At 42.8% G+C, this 14,444-nt stretch overlaps 1 protein-coding gene across 1 annotated transcript; it reads left to right on the top strand.

The window, feature by feature from the left end:
• The first annotated feature begins 1,840 nt into the window (after positions 1-1,840).
• hlfa (HLF transcription factor, PAR bZIP family member a) lies at positions 1,841-14,367 on the top strand. Its single transcript, XM_026354305.1, has 4 exons — positions 1,841-2,197; positions 3,030-3,389; positions 9,501-9,715; positions 10,401-14,367. The coding sequence occupies exons 1-4, from the start codon at positions 2,083-2,085 to the stop codon at positions 10,614-10,616; spliced, it is 906 nt and encodes a 301-aa protein (XP_026210090.1). The 5' UTR covers positions 1,841-2,082; the 3' UTR covers positions 10,617-14,367.
• Positions 14,368-14,444: the final 77 nt, after the last annotated feature.

The raw sequence follows: 14,444 nt of genomic DNA, 5'->3' as shown, positions 1-14,444 counted from the left end.
AACTCTGCTGCGATTCGGGGGGCACGCTGCTCTGCTCAGCTGACCACTTTCATACAACACACGTTTTGTTCGGCTCATACGTCACAAGTTTCCTCTCCGAGAGTTTTTCTCACGACGAAAACACTTTTTATTTGTACACGCACTCTGTGAAACACCAAGTTAATGCTCGGAAATGTGAGCTTGTGAATGGAAAGGTTGTCGGTTCAATCCCCAGGCTAGGAGGATTAAATTACTCTCTACCCTTTGAAGACCAATTTAGTGCTCTTGACCAAAACTACTCAGTGGCCAGCAGAGCAGACATGTGGTTGTGCCGCGTAGCTTCCAGGTGGGATTGTCCTCTCAGTGACTCTAACCTGCACAAATATGTTTTTTGCTGCAGAAAAAAAATGCAGTATATGTAACCAGGATCTGTCCTGCTGTATGTGCAGTGTTAAATATACAGCAATGTGTCCTGTAATATCAACTGACATGGGCCAGATATAGAAAGACAGAGACACAGTGAAGTGAAGTCCTTGGAAAATCATTAAGGTGCAAAATTTAAAAGGCAAATTCAAAATTCATCAATATGGTGTGGCCAGCTCGAGGGGACAGCAGTGATTTAAACTTAACTTTAAAATTAAAAAAGAAAGATGTAGAGTAAGAGAAGACAAGAGGTTTCATACGATGTGATATTTTCAGAGGCATAGTGACAGTTTCAGATCAAGGGATTTGTACCAATCTGCTCCTAATCCATATCTGCACCATCAGTTCCCTCCATTAAGCTTTTTTTTTTTTTTTTTTTTTTTTTGTCATATGGTCCTTCTTACAATTCATTTGTTCAGCTTTTCCTTCTTTTGGGGTTGGTGGAAAACAAACGGTGGGCAATGCAACGACGAGCACAGTGCAGAGAGGATTTTAAGCGATGACTCAGCCCCTACTACACAGGAAAGCATGAGTTTCCATGTGCCGCGACCTGCACAGATAGAATTGCATTCTGACAACATCCATTGGTTGAAAGTAGGTCAAGTTCAGAGCCGCGTCATTCTTTGCTGTGGCACTACAGTGGATTGTTTCCTCATTGCTCAGATTTACAGCTGAATACGGCAGGACTGAGAGGCTGTTCTGATTATGTTGTTACCAAGAGGTTGACACTATTTAAAGCAGAGAAATGTGTTTCATACAGATGTGTGAACATATCTCATCTCAGAGAAGGAACTGTACTAGTCAGGGATCTAATCTGCCACAAAATGAAACTGCTTTATTCACGAAGAACTCGACTTTGTCTGACTTTGAGGACATGTTTTTGCATCTAAATGAGTTATAGTTGAATGCAAAATGTAATCTTGCACCAAGCACACAGTGTCTATTGTTTATTACACTTTGGCTTTTATTTCCATATGATTTTAGAGACAATTTGATTCAATATAAATCTAATTCCTTTTAGCTATAAAGTGAGCTTCTTCAGTGAATAGAGCTGGTTAGAGACCACAAATTGAAGCTCCAGGTCTGTTCCACTTTACCCCTGGCCGTAGCTCTAAAAGTTAACAACAGGGTTGATTTTAGGTGTATCATAACACGGCATGCCGACAGAAGGCTAATTGTCAGTGTTTCACCACAGAATAAATCCAAATCAAAGGTTAAAATGTTTTGCCCTGAGCTTCGGGCTTATTTGGTCACACACACACACACACACAAAAAAAAAAACAGGGCTCAGAGATATAAATACATTCTTTCAGACGACCCCTGAAGGCAGCATATTTCAAGCCCGTGGAGCGTCATTTTTCCCGACGTGACCTAAAAGCACCGCGACGAGCGTCCCGCCCTCCCGGGGCTTTGACGTCACCGTCGGCCGTCTCCGCACATGGACGGAGAAGTGGAGAGAAGCTCCGCCAGAGCCGCGCCGCCTCCTCCTCCACCTCCTCCTCCACCTCCACCTCCTCCTCCAGCTATTTGCCAGCCAGCCCCGGCCGCAGACAGCCGAGCGCTCCGTCGTCCCGCTGCTCCCTCCGACCGCCGGCGTTGCATTGACCGTGTGCGAGGAGCTCTCTCGGGGGGGAATTAGAGTCACTGCGAGCTTTTTTCTCCAGTTGCCCTTGAACACAGATGGAGAAAATGGCCAGACCTCTTCCAATAAACCCAACTTTCCTGCCGCCGACTCACGGCGTGCTGAAATCCCTGCTGGAAAACCCTCTGAAGCTGCCTTTCCATCACGATGAAGGTACGGTGTCCTCTGCTTTGTTATTATTAGATGTTTTATGGTTGACAGCCACGGTTTTGGATATAGGTTGACTAAATGCACACGAGTGACGCCTCCTGACATTTATTCTACGATCTTTGTGCAGAAAGAAACATTTGTCCCAACTTATGAGTTAGTGCGGCGACATGTTACAGTATCTAGTGTACAGTTTGACAGGCTGACACCTCTTCTGCGCTTATTGTGCTGAATTGACCTGATACGGATGGATTTGCATGTGTCGTCTTTAGCTCCTTGCTCCCTTTCTAACCTTTAAACCCGCTGCTGTTCGGTGGGATTTCGATTAGTGATACCGCACAGCGCCGGTAGAGGGCGTCCTGCAGTGCGCCGTGTGTTTGTGCTGTGTGTCGTTACAGCTGAACATGAATGGAGAGCTCGCTTAAAGGGTCAGTTCACCCAAAATAGGAGGTTTATTTATTTTCCACAATTAGCCATCAACACAGCTTTGGTTTATTTATCAGACGTTTACAGTATTTATGTCTTGTGTGTGAGCCTCCACCTGAGCGCAACAGATGTGAATAGGAATTGTTTTTGCTCATAACACTGGACGTGACACGTCGGCATGCACTGATAAAATAATAACTTAACACATTTAATTAGTTTTTCCTTCATTTGGTAGAAAATGTTTTTCCAGCTCAAACTAAAAAGCTCCTCTTTGATTTTTCATTTCGACAAATTGATTGAACTGACCCTTTAATATGAAGCCCCAGGCTTGTTTCCTATTTATACTCATGCACTGACCCATGATCCTTCTCTGCTGTGGAACAATGAAATGACTGTGTGCAAACATTTGCAGGATTTGGGAAAGACAAGGAGAAAGAGAAGAAGTTGGACGATGAGAGCAGTACAGCCAACCACCCACAGTCGGCCTTCCTCGGTCCGACCCTCTGGGACAAGACCCTGCCCTATGATGGTGACAACTTTCAGTTGGAGTATATGGACCTGGAGGAGTTTCTGTCAGAGAATGGCATCCCCGCCAACACGGCCCAGAGCGACCAGGCTCAGCAGGCGGCGCAGCCACCACAGGCCCCCGTGCAGCAGGCTCCGCCGCCCACCCCGCCCACGCCCTCTGTGGTGGACCTCAGCAGCCGAGCCACCACCTCAGTTCACACGGGCATGGCGCCCCAGACCTGCCACCACAGCCCCAGCGCAGCAGGTAGGAAGGAATCACACAAAGTGAAGCCTGACGTGCACTTGAAATCACACCTGTGCTGCTAACACACGTGGGTTCACACACTTCTGCACCCCCTCCTCGGTGTCAGGGGGGGCTCTAGAGGTTCATCTGAGCAACTGTCAGCACTGACCCTCCTCTCATTAAGCTCCTGCCACAAAGTTTCCCCTACATGGAGCTTTTACCCACAGGTTAGATACGCACTGACACACCGCAGCTCTACAGTCCCGAGTCCCAGATTACAGAAAGGCACAAGTCCAAGGACTCAGCGCAGTCTCATTCATGAAACTGAGCAGCAGAAGGTGTTTTCTGCACTGACTTTGTTTACATATGATTCACGTTTAGTTTTTTTTGTGCCGTTTTATTTCTCCACTGTCAGAGTTGGCTACAGTATGGGTTGTCATTAGCAAGCATCCCCTGCAGGGTTTGACGATTACCAATTAAAAGCTGATTCCATTAGTGAGAAGTGTGATTCAGGCCACATTCAGTTGAAGTCGTTGTGCAGTGACGTTAACTTTAGATTTATTAATGCAGATTTTTTTTAATTTCATTTGGCTCTTTGCAATACTATCCACATAGTTAGCAAGCTGTTGAAGACTTTATTTATTTCATGTTTTATATTAGTCCCAGTGTTGTAGCATCAAATGGAGCTGTACAAGATATAAAAACATTTCACTGTTAGAGAGCTGACAGTAAGTAGGCAGTTAGTATTTACACTGAAACATTAAACTGTGTAACAGAGTTTGTAAGCCGCTTGCCAAACATCATTTGGGGTTTAAATTCACCAGACACAAGAACGATTTGAATCATTTAAAGGGCCGGCCTTTACAATATACACAAACAGAGTAACCTCTGTGTAAACCAAAACCAATCACAGGACTGGAGACATCAAACAACACACAAAAAGGCTCCTGGTAGAAGATCTGATGATACGTGACAGAAAACACACACGCGTGTGTGCAATCTGTTTGAATGTTTTTTACCTGTAAGCTGAAGAGGCGGGGTCCTGATGAAAAGCAGCACAATGTTTGACTGAAAAGTCAATGAGCGCCTAATAGGGAATGTAAATTGACCAATAAATCAAATATTAATCACACAACTTGCAATCAGCTAAACGCAGATTAACCTTCGGTGCAGTTAACAAATCCCAATGATGATTAAAGACTCGACTGGACAGATGATAGCGGACGATGAATAACGACTGATCACCACCCTGTCAACTTTCTCAAGGATTGATGGCGAGATCAAGATATGATTTCATGAGCAAGAGCCACTTTACCCGCTCATTTGTCAGCTTAATGACACGAAATGTGTTTGCTCGTTTTAGAGCGAAATCGACCATGACTACACCCTGCAGAGCTGCGCAACACAAAGTCCCACAGCGACTGTTACGTTGGTTTGTGCACAATGCTGGCATCATATTTGTACTTCTCCACAGGTGCTGTAGCGCTACACAAACGCTTCCTTTTACTGTGTTGCGTCTTTAATATTGTGTTTTTAATATTAGGAAGGAAGGAACCTTGATGAGCTATTGTGGACAGAGTTTTCCCTACAATGTGAGAACTGAATCGCATGACATAACATGATCTAGAGTTTGTTTATCATGGGGCTGGATGATAAGATTGATCACAACTGCAAAATACAAAAATAAAAAACACTAAATGCATCTTAATTATAAGAAGGAAACATGTGGAACAAAAGTCAGCTGCATTTCCAGATCAGATTATTCGTCACTGTCGGAGAGTGGCACCCTCCACCGAACTGTACGTAGCGAGATATGATCTCAATATCAGGCCAATAATGACTCTATTATTGGACTAAGATAGTTTTAGCCTCCGGCTCGCTTCACACCTGCCCAGCTCCACCCTACTGTAAAAAAACAATGCCACAAAAAGCTGCATTTCACCAATTTTTATTTGTGGTCCGTTGTGGAAAATGGACCACATAAGCTCCCAGATGCTGAAGTGACGTCTTACAATGGTTGTTTTTTGTACAATCAACAGTCCACTCAACATAAAATAATCTTTTAATTTGTGAAGCTGAAACCAGAAAATGTATCGCGACGTCAGCGATAGATCATCAAAACAGTTTGGTCAAGGTGTTACCATGGGTTATATAATCTAGCGTTCTTTTAAAATTCATCATTAATTCACATCTGTCTCTCACAGTGTTTACACAGATGTACCTGATGCTCCTACAAGCACAGAAAGGTGTGCAGACTAATCCGAGTGAGTCCAATGTGACAACAGTGCAGTCTGAGATAAACAGATACTCCACAAGTGGTGCATCTGTACAGTACAGCTTATTCTAGCCTGAGCACATATGTGCACATGCAGAGGCTTCTGACTGTGTGTGTGTGTGTGTGTGTGTGCACGTGCATGTGTGTCTTCTGTTTGGGTCTGAGTCCGTCTGTGTTTTCACATTTACCTCTCACATGAACGCGGCTGGGGTTTCCAGCAGCGTGCCGCGCCATGTGATGGACACATGCAGGTGCCGTGTGCAGCTCTGAGCTACAAACAGGAGCTTGTCACGGCATGAACCTGTCTGCCTCTTTTCTCTTCTCGCCTCTCTCCCTAACTCATTCACTCTCACTTTCACCCTCCCCTCTCCTCTCTCCCTTCAACACTCTCCACTTCCCGTCCAGTCTTCCTCTCCCTCCCTCGCTGGGCTCGGCTCCGAAACAGTCTAGAGTCGGAGCCAAGGCACAGGCTGTACCCTGCAGAGCTCACATGGACTCGGGTGTGCTTTTGTCACGTGCACACAATGTTGTTCCAGCTCGCCGACTCTCGTCTCGTCTAACCAGCTACTCCACCACCACCACCACCCACAACAACCACAATCCCTCTGTGCCTGCGCTCTGCTCACAAGCAATACAGCAGACAGCTGATAACATTGTTATTATCAGAACGAAACGAAAGAAGGGGCGTTTCGGCATTTTTTTCAAAGGCTTTGCTATGGTGGATTCCAGGGTGTTACTCAAGGAGAGGGGGCTCATGTAGAAAATGAAATGAGCAGATTTGAGGCACTTGATATTGAAACTAACATTTTTATCAACATGTAGTAATGATCATTGAGCAATGAGCAATAATCAGTCGATATGTATCAGTATCAAGCACGTGTGCAGACAAGTTTTTATCTAGTTTATCCCTCCCAGTGCTGTAGTGGACAAACTCATATCATAGTGGACAGGATCAGCATGTCCTGCATGGGTGACCAGAAGGAATGAATTGAATTTCATGAACAAAAAAACATTTTGCAGCAGTCAAAATAAACTGCAGTGTGTGTGTGTGTGTGTGTGTGTGTGTGTGTGTGTGTGTGTGTGTGTGTGTGTGTTAATGAATGAACATGTCACCCAGTGAACAGTGTGACTCACTGATGCGTTCGTTTTTCAGCAGCAGCAGAGCTGTGTGGCACAGAGGAACCACACGTTATAGAATACAACGTTGTGGTCGTCGTCTTCTTTTTTTTTTTTTTTTTTTTTTCTTCATGATCATGTGAACATGTGTTACACCCAGGTCAGAGTTCAGCAGCTTTGTCCCTGCACACAGGTGCGACAAATAGCTCGGCTTATCACTGACTGTGCTTACCTGGAAGAGTGATAAGAGTCAGGCTAACTTTGATAAAGTCATCTAGCGTGACAGCGACCTGCAGTCGCTAGCGTTTGTGAATAGATAACATCAGACTGAATCAGGTAATCAAGAGTCCCATTTATTCCAGCTTTCAAACAGCTCGTTGTAGGTCAGCTCTGGAAAACCTTCCCTTGCTTGTTAATTTTAGATTTCCTATGAAGAGGGGGGGTCCCCATTTGACTTCATCCTGTCCCCTGGAATGTGTTGTGCTTTAATTGAGGACGCTGCAGGTCAATGAGCGAACTAGCACGTCTACTTTTAGCCTGTGGCCATGCCTCCGTGTTTTACCTCTGTTAAGTAGATGAAAATGACTCGTAAAGGTGATTAGGACGAGGCAGGCTATTTCCAGGCTGACAGATTGTCTTAGACGGTGTCTGTTTTTCGTTGATCAGGAAGCCTGCTGACTGGCAGTGCTCTCTATGTGATTGGTGCAAGGTTACTCCAGGCTGTAGCTACATCATAGCGTATGGATGGACTACCTCTACAGCTCCATTTATTTCAATAGTTTTGATAAGAGACATGTAAATAATTAGTCAAACAGAAATGACAAAACTTTTTCCAGCTTCTCGAACATGAAGATATGTTGTGTTTTAGAGTGTTCAAATGAAAGACATCACCAGACGTTTAAGCAATTCATTAAGGAAATAAAAACGCCAAGCTAATGATAATAAAAGCACTGCTTAGTTCATTGTAGAGCTAGACAAGTGACAGAAAGTGAATCAACACTAGTGTTGAGTTTTTGATCATTTTTAGGATTTGCAGTTGGCCAAAACATGAAATATTTGAATCTCAGGAATCATGATTTGCATTTTCACCCCGTAATTCACAAAAACCATTATTTAATCAAGAAAATAATTATGGACTTAATCTTAAATCCCTTGGCTACATCTTGTTAAAAACACATTGATACATCTTTCTCTGACCACACCCAGCCCTGCTTGTGTGGAGTGAACTGCGACATCAACTTCTGTTAAAGGCATATATTTAAAACATTTAGTTTTCCACATTTCTGCTCTGTTTTACAAGGTGATAATTAGAAGCTTTTATAGTTCTGACTAGTTTTTCACACTAGTCAGCAGAGAAATGTACTTTTCTTTGGGCTGAACAAACAAATCTAAGGAAGTGTGGCACTCGCTTGATGGTTTGAATGTTTTTGATGGAGAAGCCCTTCACTTCCTGTGGGCTGGACAGTGTCTTCTTGTGCGCAGACTGAACACAGAACCGAACTCGTGTTTGTTTCCAATTTACACACAGAAAGCAGTCAGAGCTGAATGTGATAGCTGCTTGTCAGACCTCCGCTGCAGCCAGCAGCAGTCTGCCCATGTGCGCTCAGACCGAAGGTCAGCTGCATTGACTGGCTGTCATGGCAGGCTCACAGGCACAAGAATCTGGGTCACGATGTACGAGCTGCCAGCGGATCAACAGCTAGTGAAAATGCCTGCTGCACTTTGTTGTTTCAGTCAGATTCCCTGAGTTCATTGAGGGTTTTATTATTATTGAGCAGGTGCGGTCTGTATGGCAAAACAAATTGTGCCTGTCTAGTGAATGACGGGGTAATTGTTCCATCTAGACCGCCTAATGAACTCAATCACCTTCCACTGGTCCGCCTGCAGCTTCAAATCAATTGGAGAAGTCTTGCACAACAGGCAGACGGACGTGAAGGCATGCAGCAGCTCAATGAGGAGCACATCACCTCGAGACAGTTCGCAGATTAAATCTGCTGGTTTGTGATCAGCTGATGGGAGCTGCTCATAGCCGCAGAGTTGAACACAAACAGTTTCAACTGTTGCAACTGGATTTATCTGTGTGCGCTTTTAAAGCTTGTGCGAGGGCGCCACCCGCTGGTCAGATGAGGAACATGTTACCTGTTCTCTTCACATCTGCACCCGCCGGCACTCAGGCTTCTAGCCGTGATTTAAAGCTTGACATTTCTTCATGAATCAGCCCCCGAACGCACAAACATGCACGCTGAAGGGTAAGGCAGCATTCAGCGCCCCCTTCAGTGGCATCTCGCTCATTACCAGAGACTCTGCCTGCAGTGTCTCTCCTCGTGTGTCCTCTGTCCAGCTTTAAGAGCTTCACAGAAAAGACCTGCTTGTGAGGACTGTCTCATGGCGTTACATAACCAGTTACCCAAAACAGAAGTGCCAACTTGAAAGGTGCTTTCACATATAGCTCCTTTAGTCCTTTACTTTCTGTTCACACAGTAGTTCATTAGTGGAAAAGGACATTTTTCTGCCATGTCCTTATAAAATATATCTAGTTTAATTAATTATTATTATAAGTGCTGTGGGTGCATTATGGTGCTATAGTGCATGTGTTAAAGTAGATAAACATATGACCATGATACTGGTTTCCTGCTTTAATATCCAGCCTGCATTTGCCCCAGCTCAAAGTTATGAGAAGCAGCAGAACATAAATGAATGTTTCTTTCTTTGTTGCTGATGAACGTTCTTTGCTTTTGCAGCACTGCCCTCATCCCGGGACACACCCAGCCCCATCGACCCAGAGTCAATTCAGGTGCCCGTGACCTACGATCCCGACCCGGCAGACCTGGCTCTGTCCAGCGTGCCAGGCCAGGAAATGTTCGACCCCAGGAAACGTAAATTCTCTGCTGAGGAGCTGAAGCCGCAGCCCATGATCAAAAAAGCTCGCAAGGTCTTCATTCCTGAAGATTTGAAGGTGACCCACCCTGAGTGTTTTCACTGATATGAGTTAAAGCTGGTGCTGGGGACTCAAGACAATCCCAGAATTTCTGTATCAATATTGGAGAAATGTGTTTATCAATATCTTACTATCAGGCAGCAACAACGACATCATTTCTCCTCTTTTACTAAAAGTAGCTAAGTTATATAAATGTTGAAGATGATGTCATCACAGGAACTGAATTCTGTATCAAGAAGTTGTCAATGTTACAAAGTTGACTAACTTTTGGTTCTTGATACTTGTTGCAGTGACATTTGAAAAACAACTCCTCCAGTTGTTTCAAATGTCACTGCGTCAATTGATACTATAAAGTTCCTTAGTCATATCTTAATCAAACTAAAACTAAAATAAAAGCTGCTGAGTACAATCCCTCCTAAATCGAGTGTGACAGTGGTGTTTGATTTATTGCTTTCTTCAGGCAGGTTGCTTCAGATGAATCATGCAGCTTTAGACAAAATAGAAACCTCCGCTGTGACGAACTGCAGCAATGAAACAACGTCTTTACCCTGTTTGATATTATTTTCTAAAAATCTGCGTCAAGCGTTTTTGATCGAGGGCCAGGGGCCCGTAACCAGGACGGTGGAGGAGTAGATAATAAGAAGCAAACCACGCTGTGAACCTGCGCACGTCTGTAACACTACCTGTCCGCTCTGCTTTGCAGGATGATAAGTACTGGGCCAGACGCAGAAAGAACAACGTGGCGGCCAAGAGGTCACGGGACGCTCGGCGGCTGAAGGAGAACCAGATCGCCATCCGGGCCTCCTTCCTGGAGAAGGAGAACGCCGCCCTCCGCATGGAGGTGGCGGACTTGAGGAAGGAGCTGGGCCGCTGCAAAAACATTCTGGCTAAATACGAAGCGCGACATGGGCACCTGTGAGCCCCCAACCCCACCACCACCACCCCCACCCTCTCCTAGTCAACCAGCCACCACCAAGCCCACCCCACACCCACTTTACTAGCCCAACCCACCTTCCCCCAAGTTTGAAGGACATTGTGTCTATTTTGGTGGCACTGCCTCCCCCCCCCCACCCCCACCCCCACCTCCTCCTCCTTTCACAGACCTCCCCAGTCACCCTCCTCCCTCCTTCTCACGACACACACACCTGTGTGATTCTGGTATTAACGGTCATTTGACATCTATCATAAGCTTCGATTTGTCCGTTCCTACTTTTAGTTTCTGCACACATCATTTGACTAAATATATCCATAGAACTAGATGAATACACATATTTACACATGCATACTTCCCACTTTAATGTACTGTGAGGAGTTATGAGCCACCCCCCCTCCCCTCCTGCTCCCTTCCACTTTTGAGAAACGATTCCATGCTGTTTGTTGTTCACTTTCATACCGATTTTATACGCGAGATCAGGACTGTAAAATGGTGTTTCCTCTTTCACCGTTCTCTTCTGTGTTATACGTGACGCTCCCCTCAAGTCGTGTATTTTCTTTTTTAACTACAGGGTTTCTTTCTCTTCTCTGTCAGCAACACTGTCGTCATTTGTTTGTTTGTTTGTTTGCCCCTTTTTTAAACTCATGGTGTATTTGAGTTGTCGAACTCCTCCCCGCGCTCGTAGCTTCTCAGCGACAGCATCCTCCATATTTAAATGTTCTGATAGCACTTCACTGTCTCCTTTTCCCCCTGCAGTCGTGACGTACACTGAGCAGTTACTCGTTTCCAGAATTGAACTGACTTTACTACCTACCCCTTTCTCCTCCATCTCTAGTCTCCCCCCTTGTTTTTTCCGTCTCTCATCTCGTAGCTCACCTCCGTTAACTAAGATAACCTTAGTTAACCTCTGCACTAATGCGTGTCTCACAATCTGATCCGGTGCAATGTTTCCACTTGCTCACATTTTCGCCGCCTCATATTTATCTACCTTTTATTTCTCAGATGGAAGATTGTTGTTTTTATATATATAAATATAAATATATATATATATATATATATATATATTCTGTTGATATAATTGTTAGTATTAATACTACTCTTGACATCGTCGTTAGCATCCTTTGTTTTCAGATTCGAGCATGTTTTCTTTCACACAATGAAAAGCTATGTGCAGAACTTTTCTTGCAAAGTTGTTGACAGTTTCTTTCTTTTTTTTTTTTTTTGCTTTTTGTTTAACTTAGCATGAATAATATGAGTGTTTTTATTTTAGAAATCAGTACAGATGTCTGTAGTCTGTCTGCGTAGCTCTATGTTTGCCTTCTTTTTAAAGTTGGCTGTATGAATGTAAAAGGTGTTGATAACAAAAACAAAAGTTGGATGGTGTTGTCCAATACTGTGGTTAACCCAATCAATTTATTTACTACAGACCAAACGATTCACAACAGAGATGATATATTGGTTATAAGAGATATGTTTATATGAACCTATAAGTTGTTCTTTTTGTACAGTATTTTTCCTAAACATTACTAAATGATGTATTTTAAAGGCACAGCAGATCCAGAATATAAATAAAGAAAACAGGTATAAAACTCAAAGACTAATGCAAATAATGGTATTTTGATATTCTGTACTAGCTCGAATGTGGTAGTATTACAGAGATTTGTGGATATTCAGCCACAGCCGAACCTCTTGGGCATTATTATTATTATTATTATTATTATTATTATTATGACACTCCTGCTTATGTTGGTGCCCCCTTTAAGCTCCCATGTTGATCCCATTGAATTGAAAGCAAGCAGATGATACAAAATGCAGTCCAGAAGAAAGAATGTACAGTTAAGCCCTTTTTTTAAAAAGCCCTTTACCTCACGTCATCATTTTTAACGTCATCACCCGACCCCCGACATTTAGTGAGTCGTCCGTCAACAAATTTTTTTTTAATCTGTGGCGAAACATTTAAACCTTTAAGGCTTTTTCTGTCCGCACAGCTCGTGAGTCTTGTTTGTTCCTGGTCTGATTTGATGGGATTAAGTTACTATGAAGGAAGGGAAATCTATAGCTGGTTAGTATTGCTGCTCGCTGTGTGATCCTTCAGCTAATGCAGTTGTTGCTTCTCCCTGAACCTGAGTGATGGACACTGGGAAGCTTTGAAAACTATTATTCTTTTTCTTTTCTTTTTTTTCTGAAGTGAAGGCTTACAGTCCCCCGAATGTTAGCATAGATCTGCATGATGCAAAGCTTTTTACAGTCAGTCAGGAGTGGGAGATGTGACCGATTTCTGTTTTTAGGGGCTGATATTAAAATGTGTAATCATTAATATGGACGTTTAGGGCTGCCACTGATTTTTGTAAAAAAAAAAAAAAAAAAACCAACACAGAACATCAATTCTCTCAGCAAGAAAATAAACATATTTATGTTCTTGCTGGGAGAATAGATGATTAGACACACTTTCATATCTGTGCATGTTTTAAACAATACTCACTTAGCTTAACTTAGCACAAAAACCTGTCAACATGAGTGTGCAGTTTATGTTAAACTATACTACAGAGCATGCTAATTAGTATCCTCGTAAGCCGTTTGGCTCTGTTTCTAGTCTTTATGCTAAGCTAAGCTAACTGGCTGGATCTATCATGCATGTGTAAGATTGGAATCAGTTCACTCATCTAAGAATTAGCAAAAACAAGTGATGAGGTTTAAATGTAAATGTGCGGTTTGCAATAAAAAGTCAGTTTTTAAATTTTGTTAAACTTTTAAAGATTTAAATTTATAATACAATAAATGGTAAAAATGATGTCTGATTATGTGTTTTATTCTATTTAGTTTTTTTTTTTTACAATGATACAATACAATGATTTCTTTAAATTAAAAAATTCATTTATTTTTATTTTTATCAATAGACAAATTCAATATGGAATTTAAAGCATGGTTTTATATTGGCAGCCCTGGACTTTCATTTGTTCAGTGTGTTTTTAAATTGGAGTAATTAGTATTTAGTGCTTTTAAACACAACAATAAGAAAAGTTTATATCAGCACAATAAAACATCAAATAGACTCTTTTGCTCTGATCCCAGATCTGGCTGAACGTTAGAGGCCTGATCCAAAGGTGCGCACCGCGGAAAGTGATGCTTTTCTAATCACAAACTATTGTCTTAGCATTTGTTTGCTCTTTGGAGGTGTGTTTTCCTTTTACATCGTATCTGCACAGACACAGAGTGAAGGCTGGAACGATGCCTCCAGAGCATCTTTTAATAAAATCATTTATTTACATATAGGAAAAAGCCAATACTTAATCCATGTGTATCCCGAAATTACCTCACTGTCGAGCGATTTCACTACCTCACCCGGAAACGTAAACCATAGTTCAGAGTCTATTCCAGTGCCTTGAATACACTGACTGTTCCCCAGTCTCTCAGCAATGTAAACCTTCATCACAGCACCACTTGGATAGGTTCAGATCTGCACTTAAGGGCTTCTTAGTGCATCAAAAATCTCTATATTGTATACACTGACATCTCTTTTCATTTCTGGTTCTTGGACATTGCAACAGACTTGTAACCATTGTATTCATGGCAACACCAAAAGACTGTTTCTAGAGTGTGTAAAAAAAACTACTTAAAGGAGTATTCGGTCTTGTTCGTCATGGAATGGATGCATAACATTTCTTTGTGCTGTTCAGCCCTCAGCCTCTCCGTCTCTCTGTAATTTGTAGTGTCTAATAAAATACCAGTTCTTTTCTGGCGTGTGTCATTTCTCTGGTGAAGAGTGAGAGTTGTCAGCTTTGAGAAAACCGGCATAATTGTAGAAAACATTTT

The sequence above is a fragment of the Anabas testudineus genome, chromosome 8 (assembly GCF_900324465.2).
Source record: "Anabas testudineus chromosome 8, fAnaTes1.2, whole genome shotgun sequence".
Classification (NCBI taxonomy): domain Eukaryota; kingdom Metazoa; phylum Chordata; class Actinopteri; order Anabantiformes; family Anabantidae; genus Anabas; species Anabas testudineus.
This window is presented reverse-complemented; position numbering and strand designations above follow the sequence as displayed.

Bases quoted from the DNA above. Each gene is read 5' to 3' on its own strand.
- hlfa (XM_026354305.1), top strand. From the start codon at position 2,083: ATGGAGAAAATGGCCAGACCTCTTCCAATAAACCCAACTTTCCTGCCG. The intron at 3,390-9,500 runs GTAGGAAGGAAT...TTGCTTTTGCAG, and splicing joins CCACAGCCCCAGCGCAGCAG to CACTGCCCTCATCCCGGGAC. The intron at 9,716-10,400 runs GTGACCCACCCT...TCTGCTTTGCAG, and splicing joins TCATTCCTGAAGATTTGAAG to GATGATAAGTACTGGGCCAG.